This window comes from Macaca fascicularis, chromosome 11 (assembly GCF_037993035.2).
Source record: "Macaca fascicularis isolate 582-1 chromosome 11, T2T-MFA8v1.1".
Classification (NCBI taxonomy): Eukaryota; Metazoa; Chordata; class Mammalia; order Primates; family Cercopithecidae; genus Macaca; species Macaca fascicularis.
This window is the reverse complement of record NC_088385.1, coordinates 82,864,812-82,885,000: the sequence shown is the minus strand read 5'-3', so window position 1 is coordinate 82,885,000 and position 20,189 is coordinate 82,864,812. Positions and strand designations below refer to the sequence as shown.

The following is a 20,189-nucleotide window of genomic DNA, read 5'->3' as shown; positions in this document are numbered from 1 at the left end:
CTTCTAATTCTTACTGCTTAAAGTATGAATATGTCACTTAAACCCATGCTTCTGTTTACTGTGTATTAAAATGGGTAGTACTGTTTACCTAACTACCTCATGGATGTGTTAAGGCATATTGAGTTAAATCTCATATAATGTTTCTCAATCTTGTTAAAAGCTCAAAATTTTGGGCCTATTTGTAACGCCAGTGTGACACTCAGCATTTTGTTCACACCACGCTTTGATAACTAAACTGGAAAACAAAGGTTAAGTACCTCTGTTCTGGATCTGGGCAGTCAGCACTCATTTTAGATCTTTGCGTGGCTCCTATTTTTATAGAAGTGGATGGATGCACTATTTCACAAGGTCCAAGATTTTTTTTCAGATATTTTTGATGACTGTATTGTAGTAAATACTACAGGGATAGCACTATAGTATTGTCATGAGACTTAAAGTGGAAATAAGACTATTTTTGACAAAAGATGCCATTAAATTTCAGACTGTAGAGCCACATTTATAATACCTCAGGCTAATTACTGTTAATTTGGGGGTTGAACTTTTGATGACAGCGAGGGTGGATTATTGGATTGTCATTAGAGGAAGGTCTAGATTTCCTGCTCTTAATAAAATTACATTGAATTCATTTTTAGAGGTAGTGAAAACTTCCTTTTTGAGATGTTAGTGTTAAGGTCTTGGAATGTGAACACATTGTTTGTAGTGCTATCCATTCCTCTCCTGAGATTTTAACTCACTACTGGAAATCCTTAACCAATTGTAATAGCTTTTTTCTCTTTATTTTCAAAATTATTTCCTTTGCTTTGATTAGACACTATGTGCTTTTTTTTTTTTTTTTAACCTATAGTTCATCGAAATGCAGCTTTTTCTGAACTTTAAAGATAGAATCCCATTTTTAATGAACTGAAGTAGCAAAATCATCTTTTTCATTCTTTAGGAAATAGCTATTGCCAAAGTGAAGGTGTAGATAATACCTAGTCTTGTTACATAATGGGGATGTGGTTTGCAGAAGAATTTTCTTAAGGGATGTCAGTGTTTATGCCATTTTTCCAGTTCCAAAATGATTCCATTCCATTCTAGAAATTTGAAGTATGTAACTTGAAATCCTTAATAAAATTTGGATTTAATTTTATAAAATGTACTGGTGATATTTTGGGTGTTTTTTTTTTTTAATGAATATATATACTTTTTTTTGAAGAGTGGAGAGTAGTGATGTCTAGAGTGAGCTATTTTGTGCTGAGGCCACTGTGTTCTGTAAATCCATAATTTTAAGAGCAATCTCACAATCCCTGCTAAGTGGAGTTTATTATTTGAAGACTAAAATGGAATTCCATAGTTCCCGATAGATTATATTCTGAGTTACTATTCTGAGTTATCTACAAACATTTTTGAGACACTTGAAGATTTGTCTTTACACTAGTTTCCAGCAGCCCATGCAGACTGCCAAGTAAGTCTCATTTTTTTTCCTGTTAGAAATGGTGAAGTGTCATATAGTCACTTAACAAAGAACACTGATTAGAAAAAATTTTAGCGTTGTTTGCTTTATGGTCACTCAAATATGGTAAGTGTTCCACATATTCCACAAATTGATTAGTTGATAGTTTAACATGGATATCTGAAAGCCACATATATAATTTCTTAGGATTCTTAAATTAGCAAATCTAGCTTACTGAAGCAGTATTAGCATCACTATTTTAGGTTGCAAAAATACTTTAATTGTGTGGAATTGGCTAATAGAGTGGTACTTAAGAAAAATGGGATTCTACCTCTATTTCTGTTTTGGCACACTTAAACATGAAAGGATATATTAACTTTCATAGAAATATTTTTGTTGTGTGAATAGGTTAATGATATGGTAAGGCCCCTAAGATAACTGAATTAACTGTTTATTGTAATTGTAGGCCATTCCCATTATTAAAAATAAAGACAAAACTTTGATAAACTGTGAAAATCTTATCGTGCTATGTAGAAACATTGAACTAATATTCAAATAGTTGAATGCTTTGGTTTCAGGGATTGGTTTAAAATTTGCGTCCTTTTTCATGGGTTAGTCTTATAAAAATTTAAGCCTTTATATTTTTGACTTTAAATCAAAACAAATGTTATTTTAAATGTACAGAATAGATTGATAGTGCAGAAGAGCGTAAGTTCTTCATGGGAGCTTTAGAAAAGAGAAGTATATGCCAATTCAGTTTTTTTTTAATCTTCTGCACTGTACATATACACTTGGTAATTATGAGCTCAATTTTGTTTTTGGAAATAGTGTTGATAATTTAGGTAATTTGCTACTTAAAGCACTAAGTCTCTGATACCTGAAAAGTAAATGTAAATGGTGATGGTGAAATAATACTGCAATTAACTTAATAGATGTATACTGCTGATTTTTGTATGCTGGATTAAAACTCCAGATATTAAAATATAACCTGGATAAAAAAGTTCTTGGACTGATTGAGGATCACTTACATGACTTTACATAAATGGAAACATCCTTGTTGGTATGTGATATTATTTTACTCAAGGATAAGTGTTTATTCATAAGAAATTTTGATTGATGTATTACATTTTCAAAAATACAGTGTGCTTTGTATCTTGTGTTTCTTCCTTTTGACCTCATATTGTCAGGTTTTCCAGTTTACAAAAATTAAGCTATTCACTAAAATCTTAGTACAGACAGTCCCTGACTTATAATGGTTTGACTTAAGACTTTATATTAAACGCATCTTCGACTTACGATATTTTTGACTTACAGTGGGTATATTGAGGCCTGACCACATCATCCTCAACAGTCTGAATAAAAGAATAAATGGGGTATTTAGAAATAATAGATTGCTGACGGGAAATAAGTCAGTCTGGTTGTTTAATTTTTGTATGGGAAATTGGGCGTTTTAAGTTTTGTGGATCCTAGAACAAATTGAGTTTTATTATTTTGAAACTCAGGATAAAATATTGCTTAAAATAAAAGCATTGCTTTTTAGTTTCTTACATGTTTTATTTATTTTTATTTTTGAGATAGAGTCTCGCTCTGTTGCCCAGGCTGCAGTGCAGTGGCATGATCTCGGCTCACTGCAGCCACTGCCTCCCGGGTTCAAGCCTCCCAAGTAGTTGGGATTACAGGCGTGCGCCACTGAGCCCAGCTGATTTTTGTATTTTTAGTAGAGATGGGGTTTCACCACTTTGGCCAGGCTGGTCTCGAACTCCTGACCTCCTGTGATCTTCCCACCTCAGCCTCTCAAAGTGCTGGGATTATAAGCGTGAGCCACCATGCCCAGCCAGTTTCTTACATGTTTTAAATTTAAAGCCAAAAAGAAGGAACTGGGAATGTGTGATAAACATGTGAGTGCCAGAAGTTCGACAGCAACTTGGAGATCAACAGCCCAGCGTATTTAACCTGCATTTGTACTGTTTCAGCTCTGCTTGGCTACCTTTTCTTTTACTTCTGCCACTGGACTTTTTTGTGCATGTGTTTTACTAGTTCAGCATAGAATCTCCTTTTCATTCATACCTACTCTGTTTCTGTAAGTCTGAACTGTTCCATACCAGTTCAAAATGTACTCTAGAAATACTTGCTCATTAATGAGTTTCCTAATTTCCAGCACTGGGCTTGGAACATGGTAAGTGTACAGTAAAGTTTTGTATGTGTAGGTCTGTTAGGATTTATCTAGACCTATTCGATGTACCAACCATAATCCCGTATGGGACTGTGTAGCAAGTCAAATGATTGGTTCTCAGTAGTTCAGTCTGCTAAGGTCTTTTGTAGTTGTTACATTCGTGCAGATTGAGAAAACCAATGAAACAAAGCTGGATTGTGTATACAGTTGGCCCTTTAATAATGCAGGGACTAGGGGCCCCAGCTTCCGTCAATTGAATCTGTGTATAAACTGTTTCCCCAAAAACTTGATTGATAGCCTGCTGTGGAAACCTTACCAATAAGACATTTAACACACATTTTGTATGTTACGTGTATTATATACTGTAAAAAGTTAGCTAGAGAAAATGTTAAGGAATCGAAAATATGTTATCATGGCCAGGTGCGGTGGCTCATGCCTGTAATCCCAACACTTAGGGAGACTGAGGCGTGCCAGTCACTTGAGGTTAGGAGTTCGAGACCAGCCTGACCAACATGACGAAACCCTGTCTCTACTAAAAATACAAAACTCAGCTGTACGTGGTGGTGGTGCGCGCCTATAGTCTGAGATACTTGGGAGGTTGAGGCACAAGAATTGACTGAACTTGGGAGGTTGGAGGTTGCAGTGAGCTGAGATGGTGCTACTGCACTCTAGCCTGGGCAACAGAATCTGTATCTCTGTGTGTGTGTGTGTGTGTGTGTGTGTGTATTTACTCTCAGGTGGAACTGGATTATAAAGGTCTCAATCCTCATTGCCTTCATGAGTAGCTGAGGAGGGGAGTCTTGCTGTCTGAGGGGTGGTAGAGACAGAAGTAAACCTGTGTGTAAGTGGACCCTTTTAGTTCAAGTTTGATATTCAAGAGTCAGCTGTTCAGGGGAAGGCATATCAATAGTTGCAGTTACCTAGTACTGCATAACAAAACCTCCAAAACATTACATATTGTAATAAATTACATATTGTATGCCTCCTTTAGGGAAAAAAACAAACTTTTTCCCATCATTTTGGAATATTTTACTTGAATTATAGCTGGACGATTGAGATTTCCAGATAAATAGTGAACTCACTCAGACAAAAATGTCAAGCTTGATTGGTAAAGGAACCTCAAGTGGTATGTATAAGGTGACCATTAAGTACACGTGTTTACAAATGTTGGGTATAATGTAACTAGACTGAGAGGTTTTGAGAAAAAAAACTTCATTGCTATTCCATGTATAGTTTAAACTAGTGAGATTTCAGTTGACAGTATTAATCAGCAATTTTGGGAGAACTAAATGTTCATTTAACATTAAGATAATAAAAATAATGCCTTAATCATACTTGATTGAGGATATTCCCTTTTTATGCGTAAGGATAGAAGTTAAGTAACTTTAACAAGGACACAATTGATTTGTGTTGGAGCCAGCATTTGGATGAACACTGCACTGCCTTGTAGATATTTCTATCACACAACTAGTGGTTAAATAAGCATGTTCTTTAGGCTAGAGCTTTCAGAATATGAAATATTTTAGAGACCCGAGTTAATCTACATTTAAACAACATTCAGATATTTTTTCCTTTTTCTCTCCCCTGCCCTGAAGAGTTTGTATTTATTATAATGTATAACACAGCCCCAATACAATGTGGCTTATATAGGTTTTTCTGAGTCTAGGCTTAGACATAGACTCTGGGACTGATATGGGAGCTTCATGGTTCTCAGACTGACTTTCATTATTTTTGTTGCAAGTTGGTTTATTATCAAGTGACTGCTGGGGCTCTATACATCTTGTCCAGGTTCAAGGTACAAGATGGGCTGAAGGAGGCTAAAGGCTACTGGCATCCAACCTCTCCTGTAAAAAGAAGAACCTATGGTTTATGCTCACAGTGCCAAAAGTAGGGTAGTAAATAAAGGAGAGCTGGGTGTGAATGCCAGGAGAGGTTAGGATGACAGCCACATTGGCCACATATGTTGAAATAAGTTGATTTAGAAAAGGATTATTTGATCAAGGATATCCTGGAACATAAGGCAAATGACTGCATTTCAGAAATAAGTGAACAGGGCTGAGAAAAGTAATTTTCTTTAAATACGGCCCAAAAGGATTAATTATGATTGGAGTCCTACTTTGCCCAAGGCTTTTTATTTCATTTTGCATGATAACCTTTCTCAGAACCATGCATGCACAAATGAGGTTGAGACAATGCCTTAATAGTAAATGAAATCTCATTAGAAATAAAAACTATTATGTGTTTTCTGGTTTCTGACCTGTTTAAGGGGTGCTCATTGTTACTCAACAGTGATTTACTTAGATAGTTATAAATTGTGATGGGGGTTTCTAATGGGATTTGCTTTTTCTGGTAGGTTTAGTGGCAACGTACAAGCTTGCCATAAACGTTTCCTGGGTTTTATCTTTTATAAAAGTGTTATTCCACCTTTCTGAGTCTGGCTACCCCACAGAATTCTTTTATCACTTTTACTCTTAGATTACCTTGTCTGTAATGAAACCTACCCTCTCTGAAGCCTGAGTTCCTCTTCTAAGGTAACACCACTACCACCTTCTTTCTTTATTCTCATATTTTTTGGGAGAATTGTCTACACTCACTGCTATATGTCCTCTATCACCTAAGAAAGGTATTTGCCCATTACTGGATATATATATATATTTTTCTTACAGAGATAATAGTGATCAAATTGAACAGCCTATGACCTCAGGCTGTGTGTTCTGTGGCAATGGAAAAATGATAGCAAAAGAGGGAAATATCCTTGGAATCTAGTTCCTTAAATGGAAGTATTTGCCCAAGTGACCATCAATTAGATATTTGAGTTGCAAACAACGGGTGCATTTACCTGGTTTCAGAGTAGAAACACACTTAGGAAAGGGGATAGGTGTTCTTGGGCTCTTAAGAGGGGACCGAGGATTGCTATTCAGCCAGAGCAATGCTTCCACTGTTAGTTACTGGGGTATCTTGTCACCCCAAAGACCCAGAGCCAGAATATCAGCACTTTTGAGTGATTGCAGTTTTGTGACAGTGTAATACTGGGTCTCAGCCTCCTTCATTGGATTTCCTTCCTCTCTGCTCCACTTCATTCAGTTCCATATTTTCGTTTGTCATTTCAAAGCTAATATTACCATAACAAGTTTACAAATCATCAGACTCCCTGGTTACTTGTTAATAATATTCAATAAGATAGCCTGCTTGCCCGTTTTGAATAATAACATTTCCAGACAAAACATTAGTCATTTCCCCTCATAAGTGCTGTCAATCAGCTCTCCGTTAGGTACAATGGTGAAAACACTTATCCAGGATCTTAGATACTTAGGGAAGTAGACATGTGCTTTGGGAGGCCGAGGCGGGTGGATCACAAGGTTAGGAGATCAAGACCATCCTGGCTAACACGGTGAAACCCCGTTTTGTAATTTTTGTAAAAATACAAAAAAATTAGCTGGGTGTGGTGGTGGGTGCCTGTAGTCCTAGCTACTCTGGCTGAGGCCGGAGAATGGCGTGAACCCGGGAGGCAGAGCTTGCAGTGAGCCAAGATGGTACCACTGCACTCCAGCCTGGGCGACAGAGCGAGACTCAGTCTCAAAAAAAAAAAAAAAAAAAAGATGTGAAAATCTGGTAACTACTCATCAGAGTTTGAAGTGATTAGAAAGGAATTAACTCAGCCAGAAGAAATCTAAGAGGTAGGAGTTGAACTGGGCTTTGAAGAATGAAAGCTTACAGAGGATTCGGGAAAGCAAATTGGAGGCAGTGAGGACAAGTAGATATATGCATGGCACTCACTCAAGGTTGAGCCGAAAGAGAGTCGAAATAAGGCAAGCAGGACCCATTCTGTGGAGGACTTGCCATGCAAGGGTAAGGAATTGGAATGTTATATACAATGGGAGGTGAATAGAAGTTTTCTGTCATATTTTAGGAGTAAAACTGAAGACCATGTGTATGAGAGTATGGATCAGGTGGTTGGGCCACCCAAAAACTTAGATGAGAAATGAGAACTGAATTAGGCTGCTGGTAGAACAGAAAGGATGGAGACAGCTGATGGACGGTGCTTGGATCCACAAGGAGGTTGTACTACGGTTAAAAAAAACAGCACAAAGCACTCTTATAAAGCACTTTAAGCTGTTACACAGATTGATCACTAGGAGGCATCCGTTCATCAACTAGTAAGGCGAAAAGGAAGGCAGCTCTGGACACCCACCTAAGAAGTCTGGATAGTTCCGTGTTAATGTTTAACCTTTTCAACTCAAGGACTTCTGAAAACCAGAATCTAGAATATTTCTTCTGAATAGTACTTCAAAGATTAAATAAGGCCAAGAAGTCTAAACTGCACTCTGAATGTGGGACTATTTGATTATTTATTTTGAGACAGAGTCTCACTCTGTTGCCCAGGCTGGAGTGCAGTGGCACTATCTTGGCTCACTGTAACCTTCACCTCCCTGATTCAAGCAATTCCCTTGCCTCAGCCTCCCGAGTAGCTGGGATTACGGGCGCATTTTTTTTGCGTTTTTAGCAGAGACGGGGTTTCACTATGTTGGCCAGACTTGTCTCGAACATCTGACCTCAGGCAATCTGCCTGCCTCAGCCTCCCGAAGTGCTGGGATTGCAGGCGTGAGCCACTACGCCCAGCCTTGGTTATCTTTTATACACTGATGAGGGCAATGTGACATGTTCATAATTTACTGGGTTTTAACTATTTTTTGAAAGATGTTTGATTTTTGGACTATCCAAATCTTTAATAATGATCATTGTCAGGAGTTTCTACTGTATATTGCAAATTAGTTTACATATCAGAATTTTGTAATCATTATGAATTAAACACTTCATAACTTTCCAAGTTCTGTTACATGTCTTTAAGCTAGTATTGATTAATGGACTTTTAATCAAGTGTTTGACTATGTAACTGCCAAGTAAGAAACTTACCAACTCAGTTCCATTACTGTGTTTCTCGTGCTTCTAAATACTCTTACTAGAAAACAGTAGGATGCTAGTTTCTATAAACACCTCTCACAATATTAAATTGCATGTTGCTTGGGAAAAGATTTGTGGGATTTATTTTATATGATGTCTGGACTATGAAAGCATTTAAGATTCAGAGAGGCCTAGCATGTAGTTATCCATTTAAAAATTATAGCAGAGATATATTTGTAGGGCACATTTCAAGTCCTTACATTTCAAATTTTAGGATGCATCATGAAAAATCTGTCAGAAGCATTTGAAAAAATTGATATTCTTTTAATGATGGGTATGGACTTCTGACTCAAGTCAAGATTTCTACCTATGTTGAGCATCTACTTTGTATCAGTACTTTTTCTAGGTGATTGGGACACATCAGAAATAATGGTCCAGGCCGGGCGCGGTGGCTCAAGCCTGTAATCCCAGCACTTTGGGAGGCCGAGACGGGCGGATCACGAGGTCAGGAGATCGAGACCATCCTGGCTAACCCGGTGAAACCCCGTCTCTAGTAAAAAATACAAAAAAATAGCCGGGCGAGGTGGCGGGTGCCTGTAGTCCCAGCTACTCGGGAGGCTGAGGCAGGAGAATGGCGTAAACCCGGGCGGCGGAGCTTGCAGTGAGCCGAGATCCGGCCACTGCACTCCAGTCTCGGCGACAGAGCAAGACTCCGTCTCAAAAAAAAAAAAAAAAAAAAGAAAAGAAATAATGGTCCTTGCCCTCTTGAATAGCTTGCATACTATTCTAGTAGGAAGGGGAACAGAAATAAGCAATAGGTACAATAAATTATTGAGTAGCATGTTAGAATATATGCTATGGGAAAAATTAAGGGGAATTGGGTGGCTACCATTTGAGAGTGATCAGGATAGGCCTGTTGAGCCAAGACTTGAAGAAAGTGATGACCCTGGGTGCTATGCTGAAAATAGATAATAAGGATAGAATCAGGGAGACAAGTTAGGAGGCCATTGTAGTAATCCAGCGGGGGGATATGATGGTGATTTGGATCAGGGTGGTAATTAAGGAAGTAGACAGAATCCAGATGTAGTTGAAGGCATAACAAATGGGATTTCCTGCCTAAATGTATAGATTAAATATTGGGAAAGAAAAAAATCAGAAGGCAGGCATGCTTCTATGCCCTTGAAGGCCTGGGGCAAGAGTACAATGGAGATACCATATGTTTAAATATTTAAAAGTTCTGTTTAATGAAAATATGCCCAATGTGCCTGTCTTGACAAACTTTCATTAGAACTGGGAAGCCAGGTTTTATTTATGCCAGAACATAACTTGGGGACAGAGCTGACCCTTAGCCCATGTCCCACCTTACTTTTCTTCCCACTCCGGCTCTGAACTGTATGGCAAGGGGCCTCCTGCATATTTACTTGGATGCCATAACAAGTATATTCAAACCGTGCCATCCCCCTAACACATCAGTGCATGCAATGATGATGTAATGCATTTCCTGGAACAGCCGGGGCTATTCTGGGCAGGGTATTTGGGGTCCTGAGTACCTAGAGTGTAGTGCAGAATGAGTATGCCCTTTAGATGACATGTCATTTTGACTCTAAAGCGCTCAATCCTAAAGCTCAGGGCCTTGGTAAGGGCCTTTCCTGGCCTGGTGTAAGGGCAGTACTGATTTAGGGTTTTTAGTTTGAGCATCTGTACAGAGGATTGCTGTCAACTGAGAAAGGGGGCTGCAGATAGAATAGGTTAGGGTGAGGAAGATAGTTTGGGAGCTCATTCACATGTTTTATCTTAGATTACACAGGCAGTACTGTAGAGAAGTGTAAATGGAGAATTTTCAACTTATAGTAGCACTCACTGGCCTAGAATATATAAAAACCGAGGGCTGTTTTTCACTGTAGTTAATTCTAACCTATAAACTGGAGCAGTTCCATGTAGGAATTTGTTATAACTTATTGTGTATGAATTATAGACGACTCTGACCTATCCGGAGTGTTGTTTTTCAGTTTTGTTTTGTTTTTTTTCCTATGACCTAAAATCCCCTCAGACTTAAGCCTCTAGTGAACTACTCAGTAAATGGCTTTACTAGTAAGTGTTCCCTTGCCTGGTATGTCTATTATTTTTTAACTTCAGTGGTTTATTCTTCAGCAGTAAGCAGTTGGATATAAGTTGGGGGTATAAATTTGGGACTCTGGCATATGAATGTTATTAAAAGTGATGAGACTGGGTATCAACAAGGGAATGAGTGTAGATAAAGAAGAGAGCCAAAGACTAAGACTTGGGGCATCCCAACATTAAAAGGTTGGAGAGAAGAGAAAGAACCTCGTAGAGGAGATACCAGAGATGTAAAGGAAAACTGAGTGATGTCCTTGAAGCCAAGTGATAAACTTTATCCAAGAGAAGAAAATGAACTGTCCAATGTTGCTGATAGACAACTTGATATTGCCAACTGTAAAATGTACTTTGAATTAGCCATTTCGAATTTGTTTACCAAAGCAATGATTTTGTTGGCTAGTTTTCTAAACTTTAGTAACTTTTAAGTGACTTGTAGGTTTTCATTGCATATACAGCTGAATTTTTTTTTTTTTTTTTTAAACAGGGTCTTGCTGTCGCCCAGGCTTGTTATAGTGGTGCGATCCTAGTTCCTGCAACCTTGAACTTCTGGGCTCAAACAGTCCTCCACCTCAGCCTCCCAAGTAGTTGGGACTACAGGCGCATGCCACCACACCTGGCTAATTTTTGTTTACTTTTGCAGAGGGAGGCCTTGCCATGTAGCCCAGGTTGGTTTCAAACTCCTGGGCTCAAGGGATCCTCTTGCCTCAGCCTCCTAGAGTGTGTATTACAGGTATGTGCCACCATGCCTGGCCCAAAGCTTTTTTATTTTTTTAAGTTCTGTAATGCATTTTCTGTGAATTTATTGTCTTAAAAAATTGGCAAATATGGCCATTTTGACATATTTGCCAAATATTAGCATATGGCAACTATGCTCTTAATTTGTTAAGTCACCAACTGTTGGTGATGACTGTTAAAATAACAAGAGCACAGCTGTCACCAATCCTTACACTACTGGATCCTTACACTATTGTTATTTTCAATAATGCCCCATAGTCAGACGTTGTAGACTTAACCACTGAGCTGCTCACAAAATTACTAAATCATTGTGAAATACGTAACTGGAAATTCTGGGCTTTAAAGTCTCCAGTTACAATTAAATGGGTGATTTTGAAAATTGTGGTGGCTGTTCAGACATTTTCAAATGAGACTAGAACGCATTTGTTTCAGACTGATAAGCTGCAGAAGGTTAGATAACACCAAATACATTTGGGTTTCTCCTTAGAAAATGATTTGGGCCTCCAGATTACATCTATTTTTTTTTTACCCTATCAAGTTTGTTTTTCCATATGAAATGTCTTTTCCAACTACACCTGCCCTTGGAGACTGTGAATAACAGACTTAAAGGAAGTATCCTTTCCAGATGAGCTGAAGAATGTCATCCTCTTAAAAGAATGAACAGCTGGTCATGTAGAAATTCTCTGGAATGCTCACTTGTCCTACAAAGGCAGGGGGCAGAAAGCATGTTTGTAGTTTTTTTGTTATTGGTATACATAATTGTAAATCTTTGAGACATAATTTTACTAGAAATCCACATAATTTTAATAATTGCCTTTCTCCTGGAAAGATGGCTAATCAGTTAACAATGTGAAGGTTAGAAAGCTGGCCAAGCATAATTTAGTGGGATTCAGGATTGCTGGCTGGATTGTCCCGTTTGATCAGACCATGTTTCTTAGATGAAGATTCAGGACGCCCTCGTGTATAAAAGTTATCCTTTCTTCTGATTAGGTTGGTATTAAGTTCGAATTTCTTACCATGACACACAAAGGATTCGACTCTTGCTTAGCTGTCTAAGCTCCTCTCACTTTCTCTTCCCCTCTTCAATTCTTTGCTCTTGCCACACAACTAGCAGATGAGCTAATCTATCTGTTCCAATGTGGGCACAGTAGCAGCCCTTCCTCTTACCTTGGCCCACTCTGACTTGTCCAGCCCTGGTTTAAGTCTTCGTAAGGGTCCGCACATAGTTGGGGCTGTTTACTAAACGGATGAATTTCCCTACCGGGAGGCTAGGTCTCCGTTATGCTTTAATTCCCAGGAAGCGACTTCTGTAGGCATTGTTTAAATGTAAGGACTAGGAGGGAGCTGGGGGTATTGCATTCCCCAGGTCACAGATAAATGAGATTCCAAAACCAACATCTGGCTAGGCGCTTGGAAAGAGGGACCCGCGAGGTCGACCAGGCGTTTAGAACTGTGCCTTGCAGTGTGGGATCTCAGTACCGGATATTACCCCGGTTTGTAGAGAGTTATTGTTTAAGAGACGATGAACACCGTAAGGACGGGTCAAGAAGAAAGCCGAAGACGGGTTAGCGCCTCCGGTCGGGGTAGAGAAAAGGCAGGCGAAATGCGACCTGACGTGGGTCCGCCTTTCTCCACCCGTGGCAAACCAGACAGTCGCACCATTGCTTTAACAGTCGCCCTCTTTCCAAGAAGAGCTAATTAGTGACCGTGAGCGAATATGCCTGGGAAGACACGATGTCCTCTCGGCCTCTGTGCGCTCACTTGTTTACCTAGGCGTCCGGGGGAGGCACACTCGCGGGACTCGCGAGCCTCGGCCCCGGCCTCCCGGCTCACCCAGGCTACGACGCTGGTTCTGCCGGCTCTCGGAGCCAAGCGCGAATCCCCACTGCTAATTCCCAAGAACGGAGAGAGAGCACAGCCTGGAGGCTGCCCCCGCCTCCGCGCCCCAGTCCTCACTTTCTGAGGCTGTTAGCAGAAAGCCCCGCGGGCCGGGGAGAGGCGGGACGCGGGGGATGGCTTCGCAGAGCCCTGTGAGCGTCGGCATTAGTCGTCAGGCAGCCAGGACTCCTTGGGCGATCGCCCTGGGTGGAGGAGAGGAGTTTCCGGGGCTCGGGTCCGGGTCGCCTTCCAGGGGAACAAGCGCGGAAGCAAGTGGGCGGCGAGAGGCGGAGCGAGGGACGCGGGGGGCGTGGACGCAGCCGGCTTTGGAAAGGCCCCAAGTTAATGAGGCGTGCGCCGGCTGCCGAGCGCCTTTCGGAGCTGGGCTTTCCCCAGTGGTGCGGGCGCCAGGAGCCGCCTTTTCCGCTGGGTGTCACTCGGGGGTGGGGAAGATGGCCCATTCAAAAGCGCCGCGAGGGGGCCCGGCCAGTGCCCTTCAGTGAGCGCTCGCAAGAGGACGGCAGAGGCCCGGCAGCTCGCGGCTCCGGGACCTTGTGGCGCATCAGGACGCGGCTGTCCCTCTGCCGGGACCCACAGCCGCCGCCGCCGCTCTGCCTCCTGCGTGTTAGCCTCCTCTGCGCGCTCCGGGCAGGCGGCCGTGGGAGCCGCTGGGGCGAGGACGGCGCGCGGCTGCTGCTGCTGCCCCCGGCCCGCGTGGCTGGAAACGGAGAGGCCGAGCCAAGCGGCGGCCCCTCTTATGCTGGGAGGATGCTGGAGAGCAGCGGCTGCAAAGCGCTGAAGGAGGGCGTGCTGGAGAAGCGCAGCGACGGGTTGTTGCAGCTCTGGAAGAAAAAGTGCTGCATCCTCACCGAGGAGGGGCTGCTGCTCATCCCCCCCAAGCAGCTGCAACACCAGCAGCAGCAACAGCAGCAGCAGCAGCAGCAGCAACAACAGCCCGGGCAGGGGCCGGCCGAGCCGTCCCTACCCAGTGGCCCCGCTGTCGCCAGCCTCGAGCCGCCGGTCAAGCTCAAGGAACTGCACTTCTCCAACATGAAGACCGTGGACTGTGTAGAGCGCAAGGGCAAGTACATGTACTTCACTGTGGTGATGGCAGAGGGCAAGGAAATCGACTTTCGGTGCCCGCAAGACCAGGGCTGGAACGCCGAGATCACGCTGCAGATGGTGCAGTACAAGAATCGTCAGGCCATCCTGGCGGTCAAGTCCACGCGGCAGAAGCAGCAGCACCTGGTCCAGCAGCAGCCCCCCTCGCAGCCGCAGCCGCAGCCGCAGCCGCAGCTCCAGCCCCAACCCCAACCCCAACCCCAGCCTCAGCCTCAGCCTCAGCCGCAACCCCAGCCCCAGTCACAACCCCAGCCTCAGCCCCAACCCAAGCCTCAGCCCCAGCAGCTCCACCCGTATCCGCATCCACATCCACATCCACATCCACACTCTCATCCGCACTCGCACCCACACCCTCACCCGCACCCGCACCCGCACCCGCACCAAATACCACACCCGCACCCACAGCCGCACTCGCAGCCGCACGGACACCGGCTTCTCCGCAGCACCTCCAACTCTGCCTGAAGGGGGCAGCTCCCGGGCCAGACAAGGTAAGGTCCCGGCCCTCGCGCTCCAGAGGAGTGGGTCTCGGGAGTGTTTTGGGAGGAGTAGGAAGCTCGCTCACAGGTTCGGCTCCCGTATGGAGAAATCAGAACTCATTCCGAGTTTCTGGGGCGATGGAAAGAAGAGAAACAAACTGGAGCCAGGAGGCCCTGGGCAGAGAGGGAAGGCTGGGGAGGCCCGGGCCAGGCAGGGGGCCTCGCAGACCGCGCCCGCGCCCATCATGACCGTCCCTGTCCGGTGGTGCGTCCCCCAGCCACACTTGACTGTGTGTTTGGGCACTTGAGGGAAACACCGCGGTGCCTTTCTGAGCCCGCTTTGTCAGCCGAACTGGCCCGAACAGAACTGGTCTGGGTGGGTTCCTAGCCACCTACTTCACTCGGTGTCATTTCTTTCCAGGTTTTGAGGACTTGAGGAAGTGGGACGAGCACATTTCTATTGTCTTCACTTGGATCAAAAGCAAAACAGTCTCTCCGCGCCGCACCAGATCAAGTAGTTTGGACATCACCCTACTGAAAACTTGTGATTCGTCTTAGTTTTCTGCATACTTTTCATCACGATGCAGGAAACGATTTCGACTCAAGAAGACTTTTATTTATGAACCTTTGAAAGGATCGTCTAGTATGGTGAATTTTCTAGGAGCGATGATGTACTGTAATTTTATTCTAATGTATTTTGATTTATGATTATTTATTAGTTTTTTTTTTTTTAAATGCTTGTTCTAAGACATTTCTGAATGTAGGCCATTTTCCAAAAAGGAAACTTTATTTTCAAAAACCTATTCCATAGTAAGTCCTAGTCTTGGAAAATAAAAAAGGGCGGTGGAGGGGAAAACATTAAGAATCTAGTCATTATTCCTGGAGTACTTTCAGAAGGTATGACACTTTCATTGTTATGCCAAGTGATTGAAATTAAAACTCCGATACTACTATTTTTGAGGATTTTTGTTTTTGTTTTTGCTTAGACATATAGTTTGTCTAGAAGTTTAAAAAAGCTAAAAGTTCAAAATGGTGTAATTATGAATATCTAATGCTCAAGATAGTTTCTAAAAGGAAATCAGTAGTAGGGATACCTGATTTCAAAATATTTAAAACATAACCTAACTGATGATGGTAGGATGATTGTATCTTGAATATGTGGTAGGGCCACATCTACTGTAGGAAAACCTCTTATCATCTGTGTGTAAAGGGCTTAACAAGGAGAAGAGGTCTTTTGATTGATTTATGAGTATAAATGCATTTGCTGTTTCATTTCAAAAATGTTGTGGAGGAAAATAGTATATTTAACTTGTATAAGAGAATATTTGTGCTCCTGTCCAGGCTGCAGGACCTTTCTCCAAGAGCTTTGCACACTTGAACCACATTTTCTGATCCCTTTACTTTGTTTTAGAAGCACACTGAAAAATCTCGTTGTTTAAAGTACAATTTGTAAATATTTCAAAGGTCTAGGCGTCATAACTTTTTGTTTTCATACTGAAAATGATGTTGATCAGAGAAACCAACTGTTTTGCTTTTCATTGCTCTGTGAGAAATCTGAGGATTCTGTTTTGTTGTTAGGTTAGCTAAATCAGAAATTGAAAAGGAAAAGACTGGATAAACACAGGATTTTCAGTAAGAAAACAACCCCAGTCTTGTCTTAGAAGCCACTTGTTGAGGAGTCTGTGGGGGGAAAAAAGAGGATGTGCTTTTAAAGGTAGAACAAACCTTCTTCTGTGTTAAATCAAAAGGATGTTCAAAATCCACCAGGGCAGATGCTACTTAAGTTTAAATGGAGCCATAGATGATACAAAGTCCTCTTGGGGCTGAAAATCACTTCCTATCTGCATGGCTTTACTAACTGGTTTCTGTTTTCCATTATCTTTTTCACAGAAAGTCTTGGTCAGTATTTTTCCAGCATTTAAATTGAAACGGTCAGTATCAGACCACTGTTAGGTTATGTAGTCAAGAAATAAAAATAGAATTACATGCTACAGATGTCTTTATTCTCCTTCCATCTAGAAAGGAGTTCCAAGGTCAAAGTACTTTTTAGTGCAATAGTTAAATGACATTTTGAGATCATAACTCTTATCCAAAAAGTTGCAGGGAAAATTAAATAGTTTTCCCCTATTAAGCAAATGGCAAACAAAACTTAAGTGGACCCCCACTTCCAGTGGTTATTTAGGTTGCAGTTGTGAAAATATGCTGCCAACATTTAAAAACTCATTTCATATGTATATATGTATATACATATATGAATATGCATGTACATATACATATATGAGAACATGTATGTACACATATATGCACATATATGAATATGTATGTATGTATATGTGTGTATATATGTATATGAAATGAGAGCCAGATCTAAAGATTTCTTAAATCAAGTTTGGTTCAGCTTCCTTACAAGTACGGCTGTACTTTTTGAGGAGTGCCTCATAGTACTATACTTTTAATGCATGCAAATCATGATAACTCCAAATGAACCACAATTTTTTTCCCAATGGAGGATTTTTCTTTTAAATTCTTGTACTAAAAATTTAAAAATCCATACCAAATACTTTACAAATTAAGATTGGTGTAGGTTTTAAAAAAGGCATTTGTATGTTGTTAGCTTACATATGGGGCTAGGTAATTTCATTGCTTAAAAAAATATGCCCAGGCTCCCTCTTGGTGGCTGGATTTCCTTTTTTTCCCCCCATGGTGGCCATGGTTCTTAATAGGGCCACGAGAATCATGGTTTCTTTTCTTTTCTTTTTTTTTTTTTTTTGAGATGGAGTCTCACTCTGTTGTGCAGGGTAGAGTGCGGTGACATGATCTCGGCTCACTGCAACCTCTGCCTCCTGGGTTCAAGCAATTCTCCTGTCTCAGCCTTCTGAGTAGCTGGGACTACTCAGAAGTGGCGTATGCCACTATGTCCGGCTAATTTTTGTATTTTTAGTAGAGACGGGGTTTCACCATATTGGTCAGGCTGGTCTCGAACTCCTGACCTCAGGTGATCCACCTGCCTTGGCCTCCCAAAGTGCTAGGATTACAGGCATGAGCCACCATGCCCGGCCCCAGAATAATGGTTTCTTGACTTTCCATAGCCCTTGTTCCTTAGTCTTTTGTGATATTTATGTTGACCTTTATCACTTTCTATTCTGAACCCCTCTTAACATTTAATGTGAAATCTAAGAAATCAGAGAGAAGTAGAATGGCTTTTATTGTTTTGACACCTTTGAAATTATTATTAATAATTTTTCCAGAGCAAAAAAGCAAACACGCTCAATAAGTCTAACCAAAACAAAATATAAATGTACATCATTTAATGTCTCAGTGGCTCTATCTACCTGTAAGAAAATGATACAAACCACCTAAGGCATTTTGAAGCCTGACAAATCAACTTCATGGAAAAAGGTAAAAAATGCATTTTTCAACCCAAAGAAAAGATGACCGAAAGGGCAGATCCAATAGAAGACCCACTCCTTAAATAAACATAAAATGTAAAAAGTTGGAAAATTAGGAGTAATGTTGCATCTGGAAACTGAACTTTTTATCCTTGAACTTGTGTTGGCACCAAGCCTCATACACAGTGAGCTCAATAACTGTCTGTTGGGACAAAGGAAGGAAGGACAAAATGTGTAACTCCCCAGCATCTGGGAGATGCTGTCTCTTGCCTTGCTGAGTGTTCCTTTTATTTGCTCTCATGTCATTCCCTGAGAACAATGAATTCTGGGACAGGCTAAACATCATGACGAAATTTCTTAAACAGACTTTCTGAGTGGAAATCCATTTAGATCTGTGTATGCTCTATGGGGAGTGCTGACGTCAGAGAGTAAACGTCTATAAGGGGCCCTTTTAAAATGAACATTTTCCTCATTGGGATTCTCTAATCATGTAGAAATCAAACTATCTTTATAATTTCACTTCAGATGTTTTTGGTTTTGTGTTTTTGTCTCCAATGATGGTAAAAATAAAAAACACACATTACTTAAAGGAGTTTCCCTCACATGTAAACACTGTTAGGAAGTCTGGATTAAGTTGAAAGTCTTGTTTTAACTATTTTTTTCTCTCATATACCAAACACTCTGTATTTCTCTTAAAGAAGCTCTGTAAGAGAAAGCCCTAATTTTAAATCTGACAGTAAAGTTTGCTGCAAGTGTATGAGTTCAAACACATCCCTTGTTTTCTGTCCCTAGGGGAAAAGTCATCTGGTGTTAGCTTGGCTCCTGTGTTAATATTATATTCAGTAGCAGGCTTAGAAGAGTGGTCTAAGACTTGAACCTGGAGCAGTTTTATAGCACAGAATCCTATGAAGATAGGACTGTGAGCATTTGTTTTCTTTTTTTGTGTGTCAAACTAATTGGCTTTTGCTTTAGCAATAAAATGTCCTCAACAGAATAAATTTTAAATGTGAAAATTATAGATCTTGGTATTGAATCCATCAGTGATTCAAGAGATACACCTATTTGCCTAAAACAACATAAGATGTATTAGTTATGGAATTACGTGTTGGATAGGTTCTTAAGACCTGTTTCCTCAATTCTTGACACAGTTTTCAAGGGTGGCTTTTTGACTTGCATGGTTGGGCAGATAATCCAGATTTACCTAAGATTGGGTAAAAAAGTGATCTGTGAGTTTGCTGGCAGGGCATTTGCTAAATGGAGTACAGGATCTAACAGAGTTTTCTTAGAAAGGGCAATATTGTCCAATGAAGGAAGCAGAAGGACTTTGGGTTAGAAGCATCTGCACAAAAGCTGGTGAGACCTACTCTCCACTGCTCTGCAGCTGGTCAGCCGATGGCAGGCTGAGCAGTGGGGAAGCAGGTTTTAACAATAGGTAGTCCTTCCAGGTCACTGTATATTGAGAAGAAACATAAAACTATTTTGTGTCACATTCCGAGGTCAGCCTTCTTCTTAACGTTTTATAGTATACAAACGCCAGCTTCTGGAAAGCAAGTGTCATCATGTACCAAATGCTTTATACACCATCACATTCGTGAATTTTTTAGCATGGTCAGAACTTGTGTAAATATGTCTCTTAGATGATTTTGGGGAGATGTGATTTATTTTTCATATTTTCAAAATGCATTCCATTTCAAATAAAGTATCTATTGAGACAACCGACCTGTGGACCTTTTGAAGGCCTTATTCAACTGGCACATGCACTGTGTGTTCCTGTGAAACAGAGATTCTGAATTGCTTGGGCATTCTGGGGGAAAAAAAGACGATTTTTGAGGTTGGGAATTCAATTTTTAAAAAATTCACTGGGAATTTGGAATATGAAAATTCTCTCAGGTCTGTTGGTGAAAAAATTAGCTTTCAGAATGCTAATGAACCTTAGTGGAATTTTCCATAGTTTCCCAGAGGAC

At 41.2% G+C, this 20,189-nt stretch overlaps 1 protein-coding gene across 1 annotated transcript; it reads left to right on the top strand.

Moving 5' to 3' along the window:
• The first annotated feature begins 13,333 nt into the window (after positions 1 to 13,333).
• On the top strand, positions 13,334 to 19,942 carry PHLDA1 (pleckstrin homology like domain family A member 1). The gene is made up of 2 exons (XM_045365626.3): positions 13,334 to 14,848; positions 15,258 to 19,942. The coding sequence occupies exon 1, from the start codon at positions 13,584 to 13,586 to the stop codon at positions 14,820 to 14,822; it is 1,239 nt and encodes a 412-aa protein (XP_045221561.2). The 5' UTR covers positions 13,334 to 13,583; the 3' UTR covers positions 14,823 to 14,848; positions 15,258 to 19,942.
• The last annotated feature ends 247 nt before the right edge of the window (positions 19,943 to 20,189 follow it).